Source organism: Rana temporaria, chromosome 9 (assembly GCF_905171775.1).
Source record: "Rana temporaria chromosome 9, aRanTem1.1, whole genome shotgun sequence".
Taxonomy (NCBI): domain Eukaryota; kingdom Metazoa; phylum Chordata; class Amphibia; order Anura; family Ranidae; genus Rana; species Rana temporaria.
Genome location: NC_053497.1, coordinates 88,583,628 through 88,609,663, shown reverse-complemented (window position 1 = coordinate 88,609,663; position 26,036 = coordinate 88,583,628). Strand labels below are relative to the sequence as shown.

General features: G+C 40.3%; 1 protein-coding gene across 5 annotated transcripts in view; it reads left to right on the top strand.

Moving 5' to 3' along the window:
• PAK3 (p21 (RAC1) activated kinase 3) overlaps nucleotides 1-26,036 on the top strand; it is a 243,536-nt gene that overhangs the window by 202,896 nt on the left and 14,604 nt on the right. For all 5 annotated transcript variants that reach the window (XM_040323877.1, XM_040323878.1, XM_040323875.1 and 2 more), the window contains 6 exons: nucleotides 1,168-1,302; nucleotides 7,625-7,799; nucleotides 11,451-11,514; nucleotides 14,157-14,205; nucleotides 16,128-16,240; nucleotides 24,448-24,565. In XM_040323877.1, the coding sequence (XP_040179811.1) occupies nucleotides 1,168-1,302; nucleotides 7,625-7,799; nucleotides 11,451-11,514; nucleotides 14,157-14,205; nucleotides 16,128-16,240; nucleotides 24,448-24,565 (654 nt within the window). The remainder of the gene's footprint in view (nucleotides 1-1,167; nucleotides 1,303-7,624; nucleotides 7,800-11,450; nucleotides 11,515-14,156; nucleotides 14,206-16,127; nucleotides 16,241-24,447; nucleotides 24,566-26,036) is intronic.

Sequence of the window (26,036 nt, the reverse complement as noted above, 5' to 3'; positions counted from 1 at the left end):
TTTTCTAAAATAGTTTGGAAAAATGTTTAGCGCTACATGGTGTGCATTCTATGGTCTCTAATGCAGACAATCTCCCTGTATAGTCACCATCAGAGTGTACAATTTGACTTTGAAATAAATTATTTTACTATCCACTTCTTTAATGTTTCAAATTAAAAGAAAAATACTGTTACATGTTGTGCTACATCTGTTAGAATACTTGGGCAACAGGAAATATGGGCATGAATCAAATGTAAAGGACAAGCCTTGTATTTAAAGTCTATAAAACGGATAAATGATCAGTTATTGGGAAGATGAATTGTCTTCTGCCTTCTTATTGGTTTTGGGACCTAGATTGGTTAGACAATTTATTCAGCATTTACTGCTATGCCCCTTCCATCACAGGGTTGAACTTCTTTTGCTACAGTGGGTCTAGCTAATGATTTTTTGCTTTCTGAGATATAAAGCTAGTGGAGCCCCAGAGCCGTAAGTCCTGCAGGTCTGAATCCTAGAAGTTTGGCAGGGAATAATCCTTTAAATAGATTACCACTTTTTTTTTAATAGGAATGATGCCAAATAAATACAGACAATTGTTCTGACAAAGACAAACTATGCATTATTTTCTTCTTGCACATATGTAAGCCATTCCCATAACTGGATTGTTAGGCTAGAAGGTAACTGCTATGATTTTTTTTTCTAGGTGTGCAGTTATTTGTGGTTCTCTCCAACTTGCTTTAAAATGATGTAACATAAAGCTCTGTGTAATAATAATATATACACAAAGGGATAACTGTAAATTATAAATCTTAAAACTGGTTAGCTGTAATTACTGTCAGCTCTGTTTATTGACCAGCCCATCTAAAAATGATATTTCTGGTTTTAATAGATGCTGGAGAGAAAACCCACCTGTTTATTTTTTTAAATGTCTTATTAGGTGCTTGAATTGTATGCTTGCTGTGGTAAATATGAGGAGATCCCACTCTCAGTGTTGGAATATTTTAGTTTTTTATTATATTCTGGATAATACAACAGGAAAATCTAAAACTCAAAGGTGGGAGAGAAGACCAAAAACACCACGATAGACAGGAGCAGGGCTGGAAATAATGTCAGGGACATTTCAGTATCCAAGACATCTAGGATGCCATTTCGGGTGGTCCATTTCTTTAATTTGCACTTTTTTACTTCCAGAACACAAAGACTGCATCAGAGCCTCCTTTAGCTCCTCCGGTATCAGAAGAGGAGGATGAAGAAGAAGAAGAGGAAGAAGAAGAGGATAATGAAATCCCTCCTGTAATAGCTCCACGTCCTGAGCATACAAAATCAGTAAGTTGCTAACTGTTTTGTGTTACTAAATGTATAATTGGGGGGGGGGATTCTCCAAGAGGGAGAAATCTGAATGTCCATTTCCTTAACTGTATTAGAGAAATGAAAAGAAGAATGTGATTGATTTCTTCAGACCGCAAGAACAATATTTAGTTCAGATACTGTTGATTGTGAGACCTAATGTTCTTAGATTTATAGGCTTTGCAGTAGAATTAGCAGCTCATTCATTTGATCAGAGAAGTATGATTTGCACACTTGGTGGTCTGGCAGACTGGAAACCTGTTAGACGCAATCTCCTATTTGCCTCACTGGATCATACTTGTTTAACTGGATCATACCTGATTACAGGCATGATGTGGTCTATATTCAATAGTCCTATTGAAACGGGGTCCTATTTACAACAGTTTATCTTACAACTGGTGGTATCTCTTTGCATTGTAATCTGAGCTAGCTCAGTGTAAAGTCAGTGGGATTGATGTGTCAACATATCAGTATTTAATTTCAGCTCTAGCAGGACATAAAAATGAATAGTTCATATACAAGAGGTTAAAGGACTTTGCCTGTGTGCCTCTTCTCATGGAAACTTGCTGAGCCATGTCCTCTGTTGTCTCCAGTGATAACAGGCAGTTATCCAGTATTGATGCTCTGTTTCTCTGCCCCTCCTCCCTACACCCCTGTGGGTAATGTTTGTGACTTTGAATACTCATTAGGCTTTATCAATTAATGAGCATTAAAATAAATAAAATCTCAGATTTGATTTGTCAATAAACCATTATTTCAGCATGAACTGTTGCTATGCATACTAGCTCATTATGCCTTTGTCTTGCAGGTTTTTTTTTGAGGAGGGTTTGCTTCCTCTTTATCGTAATGTGTTAATGTGTGTTTTGTAACGAGGAGTGCAAACATAGACCAGTGTGAACTGGCCCTATGTGTAACAAAAATATTGGTAAACCCTGTGTTCTAGATCCTTTTAGTTGATTAGAAAGATGCATCGGAAATCTTTACCAGCCTCCTCTCACAGCCACGTCATTTGTTCAGATTCAGATTCTGTGAATGAAAAGTACAGTCTTCCACTGCGGCAGACCTGCTTGTGGTTTGAATGGTAGTAGTTTATTCCGTTTTCCTGTTGCTTTCTAACTGAAAGCTCTATGGGGATATGGGCACAAAACTAGCAAGAGTGACATTGCACTTGTGATCTGCTGATCACAGGTGCAATGCTTTGAAGGCTCTAATTAAAAAACAAAAAACAAAAAGAAATAATACATGCAAACCTTTTTCGCCTGCAAAAATATGTGCACTTTTTTTATTTTTTTTTAAATGTGAACTTGGCCTTTAACAAGTTGGTTACAGAGCATTTTCCATGTTCAGAGCTGCTGTCATTGCCTTAGTTTTTGCCCTGTCCCTGAAGACTCACTTAGTGAGTAGGCCTGTCAAGCTGAGCATCGGCCGCTAATTCATTTACTTGGGTCATTGGGCACCTTTTAAAATTCCCTGTTTCCCACTGAACATGAGGTTAAAACTGTGGGACCGAGCACTGACATCTTCTGGGTGGAGTGTTCCGTGTATGTGCTCCGTGCCTTTTTCCACAGTACAGCACTGAGGAACGCTCTCCCTACTGCTGCTCATACTTGCAAAGAGCCATTTGAAAAATAAATCTTTGCAGCCCACCTACAGTGGCTTTGGTCACTTCTGCTCATCCATCTGACCCCTAACTGCTACTAGTTGTTTGGTAACCTAAGTTGCCTTACTGCTATGTGGTAGGAGAAAGTCCCACTGTAATTGGTGCCCCCTGCTCTCTCTACTTACGGTTCTGGGGCTACATGCGGTGCGCCTACTGATTGGGTTTGCAGCCTGAAATCCAGTTGCCCTCTGCTCCTAGAGTCTTTTCTGGCATTGGAGGCCTTTTTAATACTGTCAAATGTGACCAGTTCCTCGGTCCTTTCAGCTGATGTTTTTATTACAGTCATGCAAGATTTTATGGCCCAAATCTCCCAGTTTAGTAACTCTGACCGCACAGAGGCTACAAGTGCAAATTCCACTCCCAGCAAGCTCTGAATCTGATTTGCCCATGGCCTTGGTGGCTTCTGAGTTATGGGCTGCAGAGGCCCTGACTGATTCTGAATCACCTTTGCCTGATGAACTTATCCTAGAGGAGTCAGTCTTGTGCCATTACTCACAAATTGAAGTGTATTTCCATGTTTGCAGCTAATTTGGGATAACACCAGCTTTATTATTAAGTGTTCTCATTCACACCGCATAACTTAAAAATATATATATAAAAAAATATTGCAGCTCTCTTCTTTATCCTCCAGCACTTTAAAATACTACTGGTTATCTTTGTTTATGAGTGATTGGGCAATTGTGTTTGCTATAATTAACCCTAGCTGTACTGTGCAAGCAGATCTTCATTTTCTGCTATGACTAGAGTTGAACACGGTCTGTCCTAAAAAAAAAAAGGGGGGTTAAAGGTTTAAAAGCTAGACTTCTTTCATTGTATGTTAATGAGGACAGACACACAATTTTCAAAAATCTTTTGCCGTCAGCCATGACACCTTCTCCTAAGAAACAATTAAAAGGTAAGAAATATGCCTTTCATTTTTTTTTTTTTTGGTATGCTGTGTGAATGGAAACGCACAACAAACATATTTGACTTCAAAATGTGAGCAAATAACAAACCTATAATGGAAATACGCTTTTAAGAGAGAACGTTTAAGCTCTTATCGATGTAGTGATCACTACTCTGAAACTAGCATTTTGTTTCTACCAGCGCTGCTTCAGTCAGTCTTTGGGCCTTTAGCACTCCTAAGTCCACCCGCAAAGACTTTTCCTTTACACCCACTCCAAGTCTCTCTTTACAAAGTTTGGAAACACCCTGACAAGTGTTTGCTCCCATAAAGCATGTATTGGCCTTGTACCTGTTTGAGGAGTACTGTATAAAGAAATGGTTCACCCATACTAAGGATCCATCAGAAACCAGAGGACTCATCGTAGAAAGATCGTTGGATCGCATTCTATCCTGGGCAGAACCTCACGCACCAGCTTTACCTTTCATGTACATCCCAGGCATGAACAATTGGCAGACTTCCTCAAAATCCTAAAAGGTACAAAGTCTACTTAAGGCAAGGTCTGTCTTCGAACATGAAAGGCTTACTTCACTTTATGTGGGTCTTGGGAAATCCACCCTAGGACTTTTTCTGTGGGAGGAATTTTCTCCTCCCTACAGCTGGGTCTGGACCAGCTTTTGGCTGTTGGCACTATCAAAAGTCAGGTTTCTGCCGTTTTTTGTTTCGGAAAAGTTAACTTCTCACCTCATGCTGATTACCTCTTTAGAGAGATTGTCCCGTATAGCTCCCCCTGTTCTTTCTTTGCAACCCCATGGGATCTGAATCTGGTTCTCCCTGTACTTTAGAACCAGAGGCATTCCTCTCTTTACTCTCACCCACAATGTGATATTCACCTCTGGGCAGTGAGTGTGTACTGCAAGCCTTATCCTGCAAGGAACTTATTTGGTTTTACGTCAGGGCAAGGTGATGTTAAGGCCCAGAACTTTTTCTTGCCGAAGGTAGTTTTTGCCTTTCACCTCAGTCAGGACATCTTTCTGTTTGTTTGTCTGGTGCCAGTTCACTAAAATCTAATTTCCCTCGTCTACATCTCAGTAACCGTTGTTTTTTTTTTTTCCCAGATAGACTGATTCCCTCTTGTAATCCTGGATTGTCCTTGTAAGGGTACACCACTGCATACCTCCCTATTTTTTGAGAGGGGAGCAAGGGACACCTATTAGCAAAAGTATGTAGGCATAGGATATCCACCAATGCGCCCCCTTAAAGGAAAATTATACAAAAAAAACTGACTGGTTAAACCCACAAGTGTTTTTTTTTTTTTTTTTTTACCACTACTATTCCTTTATACTGGCTTATGAAATTTTGCAATTTACAAATTTGGATGAAGGGTTTAGCACTGTGAAACATTACACAACTTTTTGAAAACGAATAATGCATTTTAAATACCACTATATAAATCAGACCAAAATTAGGGACAAATAAGGAGGAAAGAGGGACAGAGGGACTTTGTTCCAAATCGGGGACAGGACAATCCCTCAAAATTAGGGACATTTGGGAGCTATGCATCAGCTTCCCGTTCCACCTGCATCTCTAGGTGGCTCAGCATCCAAGCTTATGGTGTCGACAATCCACCCTTTCCTATCAAGGTGCATTCTATCTGTGAGTGCTTTTTGGCTTCTCAGATTTGCTAGGCTGCCAACTGGTCTTCTGTTCACACATTTTCTAATTTCCACCATGTGGATGTTGTAGCTTCATCTGACACCAGTTTCTGGTGTTAAAATGTAACTAAAGGCAAAACTTTTTTTTTTGTAGTTTTGCCTATAGTGGAGAGGTATTGGATCACCTGTCAGTTATCAATTCCTGTCTGTGCCCCCATTAGGAAGATTCACGCTCTCTACTTGTCCTGTTTAACATTCTCATTGAAAGTGAAAGTAAAAAAAAAATCCTGGGGGCACAGCAGGATTCCCTTACTTTGGAGAGATTTTTCCTCTGACCTCCTTATTTGGCTATGGGGCAGGAAGTGAATGGACACAAATGGCAATAAAAACTGATAAGGGGTTATAACGCTCTTACTCTAAAATAATAATTAAAAAAAGTTTTGCTGTTTTTAAAGTTGCATGACAATCGGCTGTCTTTTTTTTTTTTTTTCGTACATACCGTATTTTCACTGCCGCTTCCGGGTATGTCTTCTGCGGGACTGGGCGTTCCTAATTGATTGACAGGCTTCCGACCGTCGCATACAGCGCGTCACGAGTTGCCGAAAGAAGCCGGACTGCGAGTCGGCTCTATACGGCGCCTGCGCACCGATGTTCGGCTTCTTTCGGCAACTCGTGACGCGCAGTATGCGAACAGTCGGAAGCCTGTCAATCAATTGGGAATGCCCAGTCCCGCAGAAGACGTACCCGGAAGCGGCGGTGAAAATACGGTATGTACGGGGATAAAATAAAAAAAAAACAGCCTTTTGTCATTATGACAACTCAGCTGTAATGTTACATTTTTTTTGGGTGAACCCCCACTTTAAGCCCTTCAAGCAGCTCTGTGCTGCAGGCAGTCTTTAGATTCCTGTTGTGTTTTTGGGTCTTTTGGGGGTTTGTTGGCTGTGCTGCCCACCCCTCATTTGGACTCCTTTTTGGAATTTTTCCATTTATCACACCTTCTGTAAGAAGTCTGGATATCGCTTCAAGACTTTGGGCTGACTTGACTTCCATCTTAAATTGTTATGGGTTCATCTGGTCAATAATAATAATCAATATGTCAGTGCTAAGAACCGCTTTTTTCTAACCACATCCAATAAAGCTGTGAGCTTGAGAAAAGGTTACTCTTGCACAGCAAGTGCTAAATGCTTGTTTTGTGTAGGGAAGGATGAGCAGGCTGAAATACAGTGGAACCTTGGGTTATGAGCATAAGCAGTTACAGGAGAATGCTCGTAATCCAAAGCAATCGCATATCAAAGCGAGTTTCCCCATAGAATACAATGGAATAGAAAATAATTAGTTTCACATTGACTTCTATGGCATGCAATACCGCATGTGACCATGGGTGGAGGCGCACTGGAGAGCCTCGGAAAGGCTCAAGGACAGCTTGGCTGATCTCGAGAATGGAGTATTTCTGAGTATTTCCGAACGGCTCCGCTTGGCTCTGGCACTCCCCACCTCAAGCCAAATGCAGAATTGCACACCGCTGTGGATGGAAACCTGCTCGTTTTGTGAGACAACACTCAGGATTAAAAAAAAAAAAGTGCTTGTATTGCTCATTAACCGCGTTACTCGCAATCAGAGGTTCCACTGTACTTATTTTTCCTCAATTTCCTGGCAGCCAGTGCACTCTGATGCTCCCAAGATGTGGGTGGGTCCTCACCCAACATAAAATGCAGGACCACTGGTCCTGAATTTTACACAATTATGTCAGAGAGCTGTGACTGGTCCAGTTGTACAAAGAGTAAGTAAGAATTAAGTTTTTAATATTTTACATTACTGTATTTATTATGCACTAGACCGAATGAGCATTTAACTCTGTAGTGCAGAGGGGGCCACACTGTAGGGGTAACATTTTCTACAGCCCAGCATTGAGCTTTAATGTTTTCCGATTGCAACTGTAAATTTTGGGGGGGTACAACTGAATTTACTGCTGGGAAATAACACATTCTGATACATTTTTTTGTACATGAGTCTTTGAATGCTTTTTGGGACTGTTTTATGAAAGCTGTTCTGTTCTGCAGTTATTTTTCAAAATATTTTCTGTTTATTGTCCTGTTCATGCAGATATATACTCGTTCTGTCATTGAACCTGTGGCTGTTCCTGCTCCAGCCAAAGAAGCCTCCACTTCCCCAGTCACAACTCAGCCAGAAAACTCAAGCACGAGCACTTTGTACAGAAATACTGACCGGCAACGCAAAAAATCTAAGATGACAGATGAAGAAATCCTTGAGAAACTCAGTATGCTTCTTTTCTTGCTTTTAACTTGAGACAATGAAGCCTGCTGTTTTGGCAGTTTTTAAAAGTGTTGTTTTTTTATTTTTTTCGGGAAAAAAAAACATATTCACCTGTTCTGTGTAATGGTATTGCACAGAGCAGCTCTGAATCTCCTATTGTCCCCCACCAGCAAGCTTGGCCGATTCTTCTTTTGTCTGTCCCCATAGCAAGCGCTTACTATGAGAGCAGATGTACGGCCTTGATCCCGAGTTGGATTGTGTGCATCCATTTACACACACAGCTGAGTCTCGCCCCCCAATCTCTGCTTACTGGATTTGACTGACAGCAGCAGGAGACAATGGCTCCTGCTGCTCTCCGCCAAGCTTGTGAGAAAAGAGAGGGTGAAGAAAAGACAGGCAGATGGGCACAAGTCTGGACCAATACATGACTCTGGTAAGCGTTTGGAGGGGCAGGTGTAGGACTACAAGTGGCAAAATGTGTTTGTACCTTTTTTAAAGAGGTTCTAAAGGTTCAAGGGTTTTTTCCTTCACTCACTCTATTGATACTGGATCCACTGTATGCAGATGACCACCCATGTGAAGGAGGCAATACAGCTGCTGTCTAACACCTGACCCTCTGCTTTGCCTTTGTCACCTTTTGAGAGAGTTCCCATCACTTTCTGTCCTCAATAGGGATATAGATGCCAGTAAAAACCTGACAGAGTCTTTAACCCTTCCCTACTCTATTTAAAACTATATAAAAGGTTTTACCTGAAGTTGGACTTTAAGAATGCCACTAGTAAAAGTATATGTTCACCTAGGTTTGACTTGTACAAGAAAGTGTCTGCTCTTCAGCTATCGGTTATAGGTAACAGAGACAGTATTCAACAATCTTAGCTTGAAAATGCTGAGCATGCAAGAGTAGAATTCTTTGTAGAGGAAAAGTATCTTACATTGGAAAACCCTGATACGTTACCAACACCCCTGGTTTAACTAGGAAAGAGGAGAGGTTCCCCCAGGGTGGGGATTTAGCGGTAACAATGAGTAGAGAAAGTATAGGGTACAATAAAATTTATTATGAAAAAATACAAAGCAAAAAATATGATAAGCAACACAATTGTTTAAAAACAAGGTACGTCATTGAGTGGTGTGTATGTCCGCAGGGATGAGTTCAGGCCCTACGTGTTTCAGGAAATCCGTCCCTTCTTCAGGGGCCAGAGTCCATGCGACAATTATACTGTGTGCAGTAAAGAATTATAATACAACAAATTAACATGTATTCGTAAATCAGAAGGAAAAGCAAAAATCTAAAATCTACACATTACATTAGACACATACCCATCACCACGTATGTAGACCAAGAGGACCGAAGAGCACCATAGTACCAATTCCCTAAGGTGGATAGGGAGCCAACCGAGAGGACACAGAGACGTGTCCCAGAACTCCTGACGGCAGACCCTGGGCGGGCAGAGGGAAGTGTGGAAAGAAGACCACACAACTCCTACAAAGTAGAGAAAATGTTTGCAGTATGGCAAAAAGATGACATAGCTAATGTCAATGTACATCAATATCATTTGTATAAGCACACCCGGATAGGGGGAGTATATACCTGTAATGGAACTCAGATTGCTTGAAGTAGCACACGGAAGCAGTCAGAGGGTCCCATGGATGTGGTCCCAAATATTTAAGAAATAGACGGGCACCCAGGGGAGGAGAGATCCAAACTAAGGTCTATTTAAATATCGAGCTCCTAGAAAGCATCAAACAGGGGAGGGATGGAAGAAAAGAAAGAATGGAAGTAAAGGGTTAAGAACGGTGCATACAGAGTTGATGCTGAATAAGAGATGTATAGACAGCCCGTGGTAATTGCATACCTGCAAGACAGCAAAGGGTAAGTCCCAAATAGAATTAATTATATGGGTAGGACTCCTAAAAAATGGAAGAAAAAAAAAAAAGGTTTTGGTATAAATGAGGTAATGAAGGGTTAACATTGATACTGAACGTAAAATAGACTGGAAGACCATAAGTGGCCACATACCTGCAAATGATAAGTATGGACTGGACATTGATATGACATTCTATGTTCCCTACATAGTTGGACTATTTGTGTGACTACACTGTGATCTATCTGAACCTCTGGGACGGTCCCTGGCTCACTCCCTGCTCATTTGCAGGTATGTGGCCACTTATGGTCTTCCAGTCTATTTTACGTTCAGTATCAATGTTAACCCTTCATTACCTCATTTATACCAAAACCTTTTTTTTTTCTTCCATTTTTTAGGAGTCCTACCCATATAATTAATTCTATTTGGGACTTACCCTTTGCTGTCTTGCAGGTATGCAATTACCAAGGGCTGTCTATACATCTCTTATTCAGCATCAACTCTGTATGCACCGTTCTTAACCCTTTACTTCCATTCTTTCTTTTCGTCCATCCCTCCCCTGTTTAAATGCTTTCTAGGAGCTCGATATTTAAATAGACCTTCGTTTGGATCTCTCTTCCCCTGGGTGCCCGTCTATTTCTTAAATATTTGGGACCACATCCATGGGGACCCTCTGACTGCTTCCGTGTGCTACTTCAAGCAATCTGAGTTCCATTACAGGTATATACTCCCCCTATCCTGGTGTGCTTATACAAATGATATTGATGTACATTGACATTAGCTATGTCATCTTTTTGCCATACTGCAAACATTTTCTCTACTTTGTAGGAGTTGTGTGGTCTTCTTTCCACACTTCCCTCTGCCCGCCCAGGGTCTGCCGTCAGGAGTTCTGGGACACGTCTCTGTGTCCTCTCGGTTGGCTCCCTATCCACCTTAGGGAATTGGTACTATGGTGCTCTTCGGTCCTCTTGGTCTACATACGTGGTGATGGGTATGTGTCTAATGTAATGTGTAGATTTTAGATTTTTGCTTTTCCTTCTGATTTACGAATACATGTTAATTTGTTGTATTATAATTCTTTACTGCACACAGTATAATTGTCGCATGGACTCTGGCCCCTGAAGAAGTGACGGATTTCCTGAAACGCATAGGGCCTGAACTCATCCCTGCGGACATACACACCACTCAATGACGTACCTTGTTTTTAAACAATTGTGTTGCTTATCATATTTTTTGCTTTGTATTTTTTCATAATAAATTTTATTGTACCCTATACTTTCTCTACTCATTGTTACCGCTAAAGCCCCACCCTGGGGGAACCTCTCCTCTTTCCTAGACTTCTTTGTAGGATTCTCTTTATTTGACATAATGGTGGAATAAATGTGGTGCCTCCACTCAAAAGTTATACAAGCTTGTGCATGTGTAAGACAGTTGTAGGTGACCCCGATACTCCGTTCTTATTCTGTAGGCTTGTATAAACACTTTTTTTATAAGTTATATTGAATAGATGGGAAACGTGTGCATACAATTACATTTTTGTATGCTTAACATGTAATTGAGGAGTCGGTGGGTACCATATTGTAAATGGCATTTAAAAACATTATACAAGTGAAGTAAATTACATTTGAATCATCTGAACTATGTTTGCCAAAGTGTAATATGTGAGATTAAGAATTTCCACTGTGTTGGTTACTAAGACTTTGCAAAAAAATGTATAAATGTATGCGCCCAAGCTTTTAAGTCTTTTAGAAATTTCTGATCTTTCATCTTTATAAATACTCTTTAACCTGCAGGAAGCATTGTAAGCGTAGGTGATCCTAAAAAGAAATACACGCGATTTGAAAAGATCGGCCAAGGGTGAGTATGCCAGAACTTCATAAAATGTTTGTTATATTTATTTTTTAACTTGTTTCCATCTATTTGTGGCCTAGGTGAAGAAAGGTGAATTACTGAAATTTGTATTGTGCCTTGGATTTTGCCTTCAGATTTTCCTGCTGTTGATCAGTAGTTTATATTTTTCTTATTTACAATAGTGGGGACATAGATTGAAAAATCCTGTCCTGTGATGCTGGGGCTGTATACTCTGTCCTGTGGTGCTGAGCTGTATACTCCTGACACTATGGGTGGAAGTTAGTGGAATAGAGGGGACGGAGTGGGTGGATTATATAAGGGGTGGGGCTTATGAGAAGTGGGATGGGTCACAAGGGAGTGGCGGGTCTGGCGCCCCACCATCCTAAAACTTCACCAGCCGCCACTGATTAGAATACTCCTAAAAGTACCTTCTTATGAGGTACGTTTTGGAGATTAAGCTGCGGGGGATTTCTAAGCCCCAGACTGGTGAAGCGTCGACCCAATGTCTCCTAGAGGGTGGTCACCGCACTCCAGGTCAGCGGGACTGGGTGGGGTGAGGAGGGGGTCCTGTGTAAGTTCACCTTACAGATTTTTCTGTAAAGGTGAACTTAACCTTTAAGGAACTGCTACTGGTGACTTTGTGCCAGATACCACAACCTACCTTCAGATACCACAACCTACCTTCAGATGTCCAGTGGCATCCATGCCTTGATGGGTCATGGCTGTCTTGGTAGCAAAAAGGGGACTTACTCAAAATTTGGTGGTAGTCATAAAGTTATGACTGGTCTGTGTGTGTCAATATAGTTATATGGAGAGAAAACTCAAACCCTTATCCCTGACAGATAAACCCATAGGGACAATGTTAGAGTACATTATGACATTACCTATGGTCTACAAAAAGTATTTAAAAGCTTTTTTGTTGCACATTCAGCTCAGGTATTTCTAAATGTTTAGTACTGCTGGAATAATGGAGAGGTGGGGGGCTTTCTCTGCATTCTCTGTTACTAGGTGTTTTACATCTTTGCCATTTTAAGATTGATGACCTCTTTAGTGCTGACAAAGGAATTCTAGTAATCTTGTGTTTTCTGAACTGCTGTATTTCATATATGAGTTTTAACATTCAATTTATAGTACAAATACGTTACTGATGGTTGCATACTGCCTCCTAGTGGAGATATGGTGTTGTAATTCATAGAGCTACATGGAATAAAACAATTAAATCTGTACTCGCTTGTACTACATGCCTAGTGTGTTCATGTTTGCCTGTGTTGTCAGGGATAAGTTAACTCCTAAACAAACAATAAATAAATTATGAGTTATTAGGTTAATAGGCTTTGCAGAACAGAAACGGGATAACCATATGCTGGGATTAAAAACAAAACAAAAAAAAACAACTTGTCTTTTGGATTTATATCATCATGGCTTTTGATTTCTCTCTACAAAGGCATCGCCTGGCCACCATGTTGATTCTGATCATCTGCAGTGACCAGTCAAATATATCACTCATGGTAGTTTCACAGACTCCATATAGAGCTGTGTAGAAGTTTTGCATATCAATATCCCTGAAAGCTTGAGTGGGCAGCTCATTAATGTCAATATAAATGGAAGATACATTTTCCCTCCGTCATCTCTCTGTGCATATTTAGTTACTTCATAAAAATTAAACTTTTTGCCCATCATGCAGACCTGAAACTGCAGTCTGGCATCTCCAGCTGCTACAGAGATATGACAGTGCTGCAATTCCAGTGCTGCATACACAAACGAGGTGTGATACATTGATATTGAATGTGAGCCTATCTTTGTGTAGGAAAGGTTTGGGTCTTTGCACCTTTTCTGAAGCTACTGTGAATGTCACTAACAATGTGCAAGCGGTAATAAACGTATTTTGTGAAAGAGTTGAATCAATTACATTTCAACGCAAAACATGCATACACACGCACACAAGTGTTAATAGTTTATTTTATCAATTGGTAAAATTTAAAGAAAACCAACAGAGGAGAAATCCAAATCAAATCAATATTTGTTGTGACCACCCTTTACCTTCAAAACAACATACATTCTACTAGGTACACCTGCACACAGTTTTTGAAAGAATTTGGCAAGTAGGTTGTTCCAAACACCTTGGACTTTAAGAGCCCATTCACATCTAGGCGACAAAACGCCCGACGCCGGACGCTTGTGCCGCTAGAGGGGAGAATTCCCATTGCTGTCTATGGAGATGGTTCACATCTCATAGATGCCGTACGCCTGTCGCCTGAAAAAAAGTCCCGGACCCTTTTTTTCAGGCGACATTGGCGTTCGGCCATTGACAGCAATGGGAAGGATTTGAAAAAAAAAAAAAAAAGATACACTATTCGCGGCAAAATATGCCGCGTACGCGTCATAATTATGTAAGAAATACAAACAAATCAGTAAATGAATAATGTCAGAGCACAATGCAATAATTTCTATGGGATCAAGTGCTGAATCAACAATGTATTTAGATTACCAGCATTTTTTTTCTGTTCCAGAGATGCCATAAATGTTAGTGACTTTATTTTTTAAAGACTGCATATAAGTTTTTTTTTTTTTTTTGTTATTATTCCTCACTCATTGTAACAGATCTCATAAACTTGCTAATCATCTGTTATGATCTTTGTGTTTTACAGAGCATCTGGTACAGTGTACACAGCTATAGACATTGCTACAGGCCAAGAGGTAGGCTGGATGTAAATCTTGCTAAAAGTATAGACTTCTCAAACATTTTATTTAATTCACATACGCTGTGCATTGTTTTGCTTTCTACAGGATTTGTGATTTTTATATTGATCATATGATCCTTCAGTCTTTAGTACATTCCTTTAGTAATGTAATGTTTTAAAGGTAAAGTCCCGGCAAACATGAAGATTTTACATTTAAACTTAATAGGAAACACAGGTTACCCAATGTATAGAAAAAGGAAATAAAGGTCTGGTGTGACCCCTCTGGCACCTCCATCCCTAGTAGTAAACAAAAAAAAGACAAAAGAGGTAGCCCTGGGACTTTGAATGAGGTGAGAGAGGTTTAGCCAATGTTCACAGCGAACAATTAGACTAAATCAATTTATTCGTTTCAAGGTGTTATGTAATTATTTGTAATAAATCTTTATATATTTTATTTTCATCTGTGTTGTGTTGGCTATTATGCCGGGTAACCCACAATCATTGTTTTTGCCAATCCGTTACATAACACCTTGAAACAAAGAAAATTGATTTTGTCTTGTTGTTCGCTGTGAACATTGGCTAAACCTCTCACCTCATTCAAAGTCCCAGGGCTAACCCTCTTGTGTTTGTTTGTTTTTTGTTTTGTTTTTAGGTTTCCCAATGTATGGCTTTTATTTTTATACTCTTTTTGGACAGGTAAAGCTGGCTGCCCTGTTTGGTATACATTTGTTCTGAATTGCCCTGAATTTGAGCCTGCAAATACAGAATGTTCCTTGGTTACAGCACAGACCTATGCAATTTCCAGTGGGGGTTGCTTGTACAAAATCATTTGACAAAATGTGCATGATGAATGTTCTTCTTTTATATAAAACATACATTACCCTGATTTGTCATGCTACAGCAGAAATTAAGGTACACCTAATTGAGAGCCGAAGGCATTATAAAACAATATATGATTTAGCAGCCACTCTTGCATGTTTTGCATGCATTGTTGAGAGCACCTTTGTATTCTCAAAGCATATCCGCATAGTGTTGTTTTTTTTTTTTTTTTTCATATTCTGCTCCATAAGCTGTTTTAGATACCTTGCTCCTTTCTGCTAAGCGTACAGTCTTAAGCAGACTAAGGGCTCGTTAACACGTGTTGATTATGAAAAACAAAGCTCTGGCGGAGAATGGATTTGAGCGGCAAGAATTCTCTCGCCCAACGGTGAAGTGAGACTAGCACAAACAGTGTCCAGAATATGATTGGGAGGTATTACAGGAGCAGAAACCAACTCCATCTTGGAAGCAGAGGAAAACTGTTATGACAATGCATCAGTTCTTACATTCTTAGTACCGGGTAAGAATGAGACTACGTCATTGAAGCTTGACAGAACCCATTGAGCCTTTCTGGGAGATCAGCGTTTCCCTCAGATGAAAATGTGAGATTCTTATGGTCAGTTAAAATAAGGACCAACACAGTGGTACCTTTTGAGGAGATGCCTCTATTCTTTAAATGTTAAAATGATAGCTAACAATTCTTTGTCCCCAATCTCGTAATCGCATTCCGCAGCAGACAATTTCTTAGAAAAGTAGCCACAAGGACGCACAGTGCTCTCAGAGGTAGAACGTTGAGACAGAAAGGCGCTTCCTGTTTTCCTTACCAGAGATCCTGGTACCTGCACCCAAAGCCGCTTGAAGAATCGGCTCGGGTGAGGACATCGCTGGAACCCTGGACAGGTAAGTTTCCCTACATTTAATGTCAGCAGCTACAGTATTTGTAGCTACTGACTGTTAATTTTTTTTGGGGGGGGGGGAGCCTGGAGCTCCTCTTTCAAATTCTCATGCCCATTTTACAATTGTAGCATTGTTTCCTGGGTACCATTAAGTATTCACTCATTTATTTTACTACTTATTTGGAATTCCTTTATTTTGGATCATTCTCTTCTTCCTTTTCAGGTAGCAATAAAGCAAATGAACCTGCAGCAGCAACCCAAAAAAGAATTAATTATTAATGAGATCCTGGTCATGAGGGAAAATAAAAATTCTAACATTGTGAATTATTTAGACAGGTGAGTGGCATTTTTCCATAAGATCATTTGCATATACTTTGTGGTTGATTTTGGATTGGCAGACAAGCAGTACAGAATTTATAGTAACTAATGATGTTACAAAGCAATAGAGCGCCTGTTATTATCTGGACCACTGCATAATTGTTCAGGCATGCGTTACTATTTACACCCAAAGTTTTGACAGCTTCCCCAATGATTTCTGAACAGCAAGCACTGTTGCAAAGCAATCTGTATTGTGTTGCAATTTATTGGCTTAATAAATGCATGTGAATGCACACTGAAATGATCACTAACATACAAACATTTGAATTAAGGCGGCTTGTAGCAAGAGCTGATTGTCACACAGTAATTTGTTTTGATAGGCTTGCAACTGTTCAGTTTTATGGTATGTTAATATATTTTACCCAGGGCACAGCATTATCAGTTTTTATTTTTTTTTAAACCGTTCAGATGTGCAGTAACCCATAGCAACTGAATTGTCTTTTTGTCAAGTCCTCCATTTTATTAAAGATGGTTATAAGGTGAGACCAAGCTTGAATCCTACAGAAATTATTGTTTTTCATGCACTTTTCAAGTAACTGGAGAGACTCCCAATAAGGTGAGAGAAGAAAAATAAGGCCACGGGTGAGAGTCTTATGCCGCGTACACACGATCATTTTTGGGTTCTAAAAAATGAAGTTTTTCAGGCTCTAGAAAAAAAGTTTTTTTCAACTTGATCATTAAAACGGCCTTGCCTACACACGATCGTGAAATGCTCAAGCAAAGCGCGGTGACGTACAACACGTACGAAGGCACTATAAAGGGGAAGTTCCATGCAGATGGCGCCACCCTTGGGGCTGCTTTAGCTGATTTCGTGTTAGTAAAAGACGATTCGCGCTTTTCTGTCTGTTTCAGCGTGATGAATGTGCTTACTACGAACGGTAGTTTTACTAGAACGAGCGCTCCCATCTCATAACCTGCTTCTGAGCATGCGCGGATTTTTCACGTCGTTAAAGCCCACACACGACCATTTTTTACAACCCAAAAAAACGACAACGTTAAAGCGGAGGTTCACCCGCACATGACCCTTTTTCCCCTTAGCTTCATGCTCGTTTTGTCTAGGGGAATCGGCTACTTACCGTACTTACCGTTTACGAGATGCATCTTCTCCGCCGCTTCCGGGTATGGGCTGCGGGACTGGGCGTTCCTATTTTGATTGACAGTCTTCCGAGAGGCTTCCGACGGTCGCATGCATCGCGTCACGATTTTCCGAAAGAAGCCGAACGTCGGTGCGCAGTATAGAGCCGCACTGACGTTCAGCTTCTTTCGGCTACTAGTGACGCGATGGATGCGACCGTCGGAAGCCTCTCGGAAGACTGTCAATCAAGAAGGAACGCCCGCTCCCGAAGACCCATACCCGGAAGCGACGGAGAAGATGCATCTCGAAAACGGTAAGTACGGATCATATTTTAAAACAACTAGCCGATTCCCCTAGACAAAACGAGCATCCATCTAAGGGGAAAAGATTTAACGTCGTGAAAAAATAGAGCATGTTCGTTTTTTTTTTGTTTTTTTTTGCCATTTTTAGAACCTGAAAAATGCTCTGAAGCCCACACACGATCGTTTTTAATGACATTAAATTTATTTTTATTTTTTTAGATCCTGAAAAATTATCGTGTGTACGCAGGATTATAGTGTAGTAATTAAGAAAAATAACTTGATACCGTGTTGTAGATGACAGTTGAGGAAACAAAAAAATAGTTCTCACATGTGAAAGTTTGTTTCAACACCTGTGAAAAGGTTCAGACAACCAAGAAGTTGCGCATGCTTCTCCACACAGAAGTGGACGCAATGTATGCAAGGTAGGGTTATCAGGGCAATCCTAAGCAAAGCAGTTTGGGAGATCCCAAAAAATCTGAAATGGAAATGCTAATTTAACAAAATCTGTGGGCTGTAGAACAGGAGTACCACATTCTAATCCAAAAAGTGCATTGTTTGTTTGGAAATAGACTGTGAAGGTGCCCAGGAATTAGGACCTGTTCACACATAATGGTGCATTAAAGTGCAAGAAAATGCATGAAAAATTGATGTTTATTGCCTTCCATAGGCATACATGTTTTGTGGATTTGTCATGCTAACACACATTTTTATAAAATACAAGCTTTTGTACTCAATAGAATTACATTGCATTGATGTGCACTGTGTTGCATTAAAATGTAGCATTTAATGCAACACTCAGCACATGACCCCAATATTGTGGTGTGAACAAGACACCATCGCTTTCTATGTTTCCTTGCAGTGTGACCTGCGTTTTTCCAGTGCAGTCAAACGCAGGTCACTGCAGTATGTATGAACAAGGCCCTTACAGAGTATACTTTCAAACATACAGGCCCAGATTCTCAAAGGAGATACGACCAAGTATCTCCAGATACGCCGTCGTATCTCTGAGTCTGAGCCGTCGTATCTATGCGCCTGATTCTTAGAATCAGTTACGCATAGATTTGTATTAGATCCGACCGGCGTAAGTCTCTTACCCTGTCGGATCTTAACTGCATATTTACGCTGGGCGCTAGGGGCGTGTACGCTGATTTACGCCTAGAAATATGTAAATCAGCTCGATACGCGTATTCACGAACATACGCCCGGCCGACGCAGTACAGGTACGCCGTTTACGTTAGGCTTCTCCCGGTGTAAAGTTACCCCTGCTATATAAGGTGTACATGCGGCGTACCAATGTTAAGTATGAATGTTTTCCGCGTCAAATTTTGAAAATTTTACGTCGTTTGCGTAAGTCGTCCGTGAATGGGGCTGGACGTAATTTACGCTCACGTCTAAACCAATACGTCCTTGCGGCGTACTTTGGAGCAATGCACACTGGGATATGTCCACGGACGGCATCATTTACGTGGGGTCACATAACATTTACATAACACACGTCCACATCTTCCACATTTGAATTAGGCGGGCTTACGCCGGCCTATTTACGCTACGCCGCCGCAACTTACGGAGCAAGTGCTTTGAGAATACTGCACTTGCCCGTCTAAGTTGCGGAGGCGTAACGTAAATAGGATACGTTACGCCCGCTCAAAGATATGCCGCGGTACGTGAATCCGGGCCACAGAGTTTATTCATACAAATTATAACCATTAAGATAAATGGTGCTGGTTAAATTCTGAAAACATCCTGCCTAGATTGTTTTTGGCAGGGATCTCGGACTCCTTACTGCTATAAATAAAAGTAGAAAAGCCCCAACATTATGAAGAAACAGTCTTTTAACACACCTGTCATACATGGGCGCCTTTACTAACCATCATTTCTTGGGGCTTCACTACTTCCTTTTTACCTTTTTTGAAGTGAGGTAGCCTATTTTTTATGCACATTGTTTAGGGTTGTCACATATTTAGTTTAAACCTAAGTACTTACAAGGGTAGTACATTTAAATACTTGGCAAACCTCTCTAGCGTGGTTCTCAACTCCTGTCCTCAGGACCCACTAACAGGCCAGGTTTGCAAGATAACGGAAATACATTGCAGGTGATATCATTTGCTGCTCAGAGACTGCAATATACTAGTCTGCATCTCCCCAAGGTAATACTTAAAATCTGGCCTGGTGGTGGGTCCTAAGGGCAGGAGTTGTAAACCACTGCTCTATAGCAGAGGTTCCTAACCTTTGGCTCTCTTGGTCTGGCAGCAAACTACAAGTCCCCTCATACCTCAGTCTTTGGGAGTCATGCTTGTAACTGTCAGTCCTGCAATAGATTTGTAGTTCCTTAACAGCTAGAGGGCCACAGGTTGAGCACCTATAAATTCTATAGTATTAATTGGGTGTTTTTTTAGACTTTTAGTCATCATTTGAGCTCCATGGTGTGTCAGAAAGCATTCTGAATGCTTGCAAAATGGTAATAAAACATTCAGTTAGTCTAAATGTCAAAACCTATAGGACAGCCTTTCTCAACCAGAGTTCTTTGGCACCATAGGGTTTCTCCACAGGTTATTAGGGGCCACCAATATAATGGGAAGCTTTTCCACTAATCCCAAATTTACAGCAGTTGTATTGCCTGCGTGGTGATTTTTACCTACAGGTAGAGCCTATAATAACGCTTACCTGTAGGTAAAATGAATATCTCCTAAACCTGCATGGTTTAGGAGATATCCACCCTGCATGCAGCCACTGACATGAGCTGCGCCTGTGCTCTGAAGGTCTAGTGTATCGTGCCTGAACTTCAGAGCTCCTTGTCGAAACGGAGGGATTCCGCACACATGGCGGGAGTGATGTCTCACAGCACCGGAACACACAGGAAACGCCCACAGCATGTCAACTCCCTCAGCGATGACTGGGAGCCACTGAGGGGGCTTTGTTCTAATGCATATTAGCACAATGCATACTAGCACATTATGCTAATGTCTTGCAGGTTGTTGTTGTTTTTTTATTTTTTTTCTGTTTTTTTTTTTTTCAGCGGTTTACACCCGCTTTAAGGAGGAAGTTCTCCACTGACCTAACATAACAAACGCATTTAACTCCTACAGTAAATCATTTTTTAACATCCTCCCGCACTACATGACATTTTTTTAATCAAAAATCATGACATGAAATAAATATTATAATATTGGTTAGAAAATAAACACAGATAATGAACATTTTAGTGTTTCCTTACACTGGTAGTCAATAGAAAAATGCCCACTATGTCCAACGCTATAATTTTGTTTAATTTCATGATTATTACTTCATAAAAATTTGGCACGTATAGTATAAATGTGGTAACAAAAGATGAGCTGTAGGAGTTAAATACACTATGAGGGTTAAAAAAAGGTAAAAAGTGCTTCCGCGACACCACACAAATATAAAAGATGAAGGTAAAATAACAAAATGCTGCTTAATCTGAATAAGTAAATCAATGATTATATACCTCAAAGTGGATGTGATAAAAAATGATCAGCGCATAAATTAAATAGATCAATAATGGACGAATAAATGATACTAAAAGTGATGTAACTAGTGGTCAAATGCCAAAAAAAATTTATGGCAAAAAATAGGCAAGAAATAAATATATATATAAATATATATATAAATATATATATATATATATATATATATATATATATATATATATATATATATATATATATATATATATATATATATATATATATATGATGAATGGTAAAGACAAAAAAGTCCCAAAAGGTGGATAATGACAAAGGTGTCTTCACAGTCTTCTTGTGTGGCTCTTCTATAAGTTGTGCTCACAGAGCGCTTACCTTATGGCAGGTATATAACAGCTTGTATAAATATATCCAGGGATGGTTCCACTGAGTTGATCTCCAGCTGCTGTCTGTCACTGTGGATGGTTTCACAGGATCTCTCCTCGGTGTGTGCCAGAGTATAAAGCAAAAAGACATCCCATCGTAAAGTAAATCATGAACTTTAATTGATAAAAACATAGAAACTTGCATAAAGGTTTGAAAAGCAATGTGAAACAGCGATTTAGCATTCAGTTCTTAGTGTTTCCTGGTGCATCAGGTACTTACTAGTTACGCCACATCACATGGTTTCATCGTAACTAGTAAGTACCTGATGCACCAGGAAACACTAAGAACTGAATGCTAAATCGCTGTTTCACATTGCTTTTCAAACCTTTATGCAAGTTTCTACGTTTTTATCAATTAAAGTTCATGATTTACTTCACGATGGGATGTCTTTTTGCTTTATACTCTGGCACACACTGAGGAGAGATCCTGTGAAACCATCCACAGTGACAGACAGCAGCTGGAGATCAACTCAGTGGAACCATCCCTGGATATATTTATACAAGCTGTTATATACCTGCCATAAGGTAAGCACTCTGTACACAAGGACATTCATTATCCACTTTTTGGGACTTTTTTTATCTTACCATTTATCCCATGCGTTTTTTGCACATTGCTACACTTTTTTATCACATACACTATGAGGGTTATTTACGAAAGGCAAATTCACTTTGCACTACAAGTGCAAAGTGCACTTGGAAGTGCAGATGCTGTAGATCTAAGGGGGACATGAAAGGAAAATAAATAACCACATTTTAGCTTGGATAATAAAATCAGCAGAGTTTCCCCTCATTTCAGATCTACCCCTCAGATTTCCAGCGACTGCACTTCCACGTGCACTTTGAACTCGTAGTTTGCACTTGTAGTGCAAAGTAGATTTGCCTTTCATTAATAACCCCCTATGTTTGCCACAATCTTTTTTTCCTTTCTGCAACTTGGTGATCACACTAATGTACCTTGAACTCAATCTATAAAATAACAATTTCAACAGGGGTTTCCGAAGGCCTAAAAAGGATTTCAAGTCTTCCTCCAGAGTAAAAAAAGGTCAGAAAGGCTTTTATAGGATTATGAATTAACGTGAAGAATAGGGATGGTAGCAAGTGTATCTTCATGGAGGCTTTTTAGACTACCATATTCTTCGGACCATAAGACGCACCTTTTTTCCCCAAAAAAATATGGGGGGAAAATGTCTCTGCGTCTTATGGTCCGAATGTAAATCAGGCACCACCCCCCGCCGCCGCTGTCAAAGCCCCCCACCACTGCCGGCAAAAAAGCTGCCCCCCCCCCTACCTGTACTTCCTCCTCCTGGTTCCCGCGGCCTCATCCCACACAGATAAAGTATTCCCAGTCAGTGCGCACTCGCGGCCGGGGTCTGCGAGCCGGGACATGTCTTAAGAGTAGGGGAGATCATGCCCACTGCCCCACTATGCAGCACGACATGCCGCCCAGACTGAGGTGTAAGGGGAGAGTGGGGAGGAGTTTATGGCAGCCAAGGAGTGAGTGGATGGAAGGCTGTGCAGTCTCCTAATGCTGTGTTTGGAGGACAGGTGACACAGCCCGCTCTGCTGGGGGGGCTGAAATATGGCAACCTGCTCTGCTGGGACTTGTAGTGCCTCTGTGGTGGGCTGAAATATGGCAACTTGCTCTGCTGGGATTTGTAGTGCCACAGGTCGGGCTGCATTATTGGCAATGGTTATGCTGCATTTGTTTGGCACAGGTCAGGCTGCATTTCATGGGCACTGGTAAATATTTAAGTACACCATTTGGGTCAGAATTTTTTTTTCTTGTTTTCCTCCTCTAAAACCTAGGTGCGTATTATAGAGCGAAAAATACGGTAGCTCTTTTCTTTGGTTTTGCTATTTTTTGATTACTGGTTTTAACAGCACATTTAGGTTTATAGTGTGTGTGTGATCAGAGGACCACTTGGTAACCAGTTCCATTATTTCCATTGAAGAGCTGAAACCAGCATGGTCAGCAGATGACCACAGAGAGCCATACTGCCTAATTTGTTTTTAATACAAATTGTATGCAGTAAGTTGTGGGCAGGCTTTTTAACACCATGCTCCCTTTTTTATCTTCAATCTTAATGAAAACATGAAGAAAATATAGTATAACTGGTGTGATGAATACCAATACCCAAATGCTATTCTTTGACGCAAATTGTTTAAAAGGTGTGTTTTTTTTTTTTTTTATGCATATTAACTTCCTGTTTTGAACTGAACACATATTGATAAAAAAATTATTTGGCATTTGAATGATGTTTTCATGTTTTGATCTGAAATGCATGGGTGTATGGCATTAACTAATGTTTAATACATCAATGATAAAAACCAATATCAATGTTTTGTTATTTTTAACCTGATTTTTTATTCAAATCAATTACTTCACAGATTCGGGAGAATCATAAAGCTTCCTTTATTGTTGCAAATGAAAAATTCCCATCTTACTTTTTTAAAACTAGATCTGTTTCAGGTATTTTAGATTTCAAAATGGGAATTTTAAAACCAAATTTTTGATTAATTTCTATTTGTCCCTGTGAAGAAGTTGAGTTGACTTTAATTAAAATACGTTTTGAACATTATCAATTTACATTGATTTTGCTATATGATGATATTGGGGGGACACCACTATATAATATCTCTGATTTATACAAGGATTGCATTAATTCAGCACCAGTTGATTATCCAACTGTTGTCAAATGGATTTACATTATAGTCTGAAAGGATAAAACCAGCTTCCTTGCCTGTTTTCACCTAAATTCTTCAAATGAGTCATCAGGTTCACAGGGATGCATTAAACATATTATGGATGAATTTTCTGCTACATTTTGTATAGAATTTTTTTTATTGTTGTTGTGTTTTTTTTTTTTCTCATTTACATTCGGTCTTACAATATTTTAATACACTTTATTGTGCCTTGTAGTTATCTGGTGGGGGATGAACTCTGGGTAGTGATGGAGTACCTAGCTGGAGGGTCTTTGACTGATGTTGTAACAGAAACGTGTATGGATGAAGGACAAATTGCCGCTGTCTGTCGAGAGGTGAGTTCATAATTTTAAAGTGAATTATCTGCATAATTTCACACTCCTTCTTCTTTCCCCAAAACATGAAGCCTAAAGCTGGCCATGGATTATGAAACTTTCTTTCCTTCCACCACAGAATTCCTCCTGCAGTGCTTTTGTGTTCTGCCAACGGGGAGTTTGGGGAGCCTTCCTGTCGGCAGAACACAATTATTGTGTTGCTGGCTATAGCTATAATTGTTCAGGAAAAACCTGACCGGCTGGTTGTACACAAGTCAATTTGATTGACTTGTGAACCAAGGTGCCGATAGATGGATCAAAATTCGTCCAGTCCTTCCTGAACCAGCAAAATTTTGATCCTTGTATGGCCAGCTCAAGGCAGCTAAAAAACGGTTACAGATATGCAAATTTCATCTTTTTGTCAGAAGTCCCAACCACTCCCCAAATTGTTGCTTTATGCTTCCTGCTCAGCAGAGAGCAGTGGCACATAATTGTCAGGAAAGGGTGAGATGACTTTGGACAAAAATAACTGACCAATTTATGGCCAGATTTAACAGCCAGCAGGAATGCTCCCAGCTGTGTCATTGTATTCCAACAGCAGGGAGACTTCCCTGCCACCAGAATACAAAGATCAGCACTGCATCCTATTGGCTGTGGCTCTGATGGGGCTAATATACTACATGGCTGTTGAACAGAAGTCGATGTGACCACACATGGATCGAAATTCGGCTGGTCTGAATTTAAATCCATGTCAAGCTAGCTTAAAGCCAGCTTAGGGCTGTGATTGATGGTTTGGCTTTACATTCACCTGTGCTTTGAAAGGCAAGACAATTGCAACCAATAGGTGTAATAACTGGGTCTCTAGTGACACACTGGATGAAGTTTTTTCATTCAGGAACATTTAAAGGGATCCTAGGGTTCCACATTTCATACAACACTGAAAAAAAAACAGTAGACTCTTCTTCCATATGGCACATTTCCTTTCTTGCATGCTTCCAGACACTTCCTTCAAGGCATGTATTATATTTAACTAAATCACTGCATCATCCCAATGTGAGATACATCTTTAAGGTATTTTTAGTTTTACCAACAACGGCAGGGTGATGTACCTTTGTGGGGCTTAATGATATACAGTTGTAGTTTATTAAAAAAACATCTAGATATTGCATAAGACCCGGTTCACACTGGGGCGACACGACAGGCGGCACAGCCGCCTGACGTGTCGCGTCCCATTCACTGCAATTGCTCCGACTTAGAAAAAAGGTTCCTGACGTATTTCGGGGGCGGCTCGGGGCGATCTGCATTGACTTCTATACAGAAGTCGTTTTGCTAATCGCCTCTGAAGTCGTCCTCATGACGACTTGCAGAGTCGCCCCCGAAGTCGTGTCTCCTATGTGTGAACCGACTCTAACTGTGGTATTATGGTTGTACTGATATAGCTTTGGTGTATTTACTACAGTGCATGTCAAATTAAGGGTCATGCATGGTCACG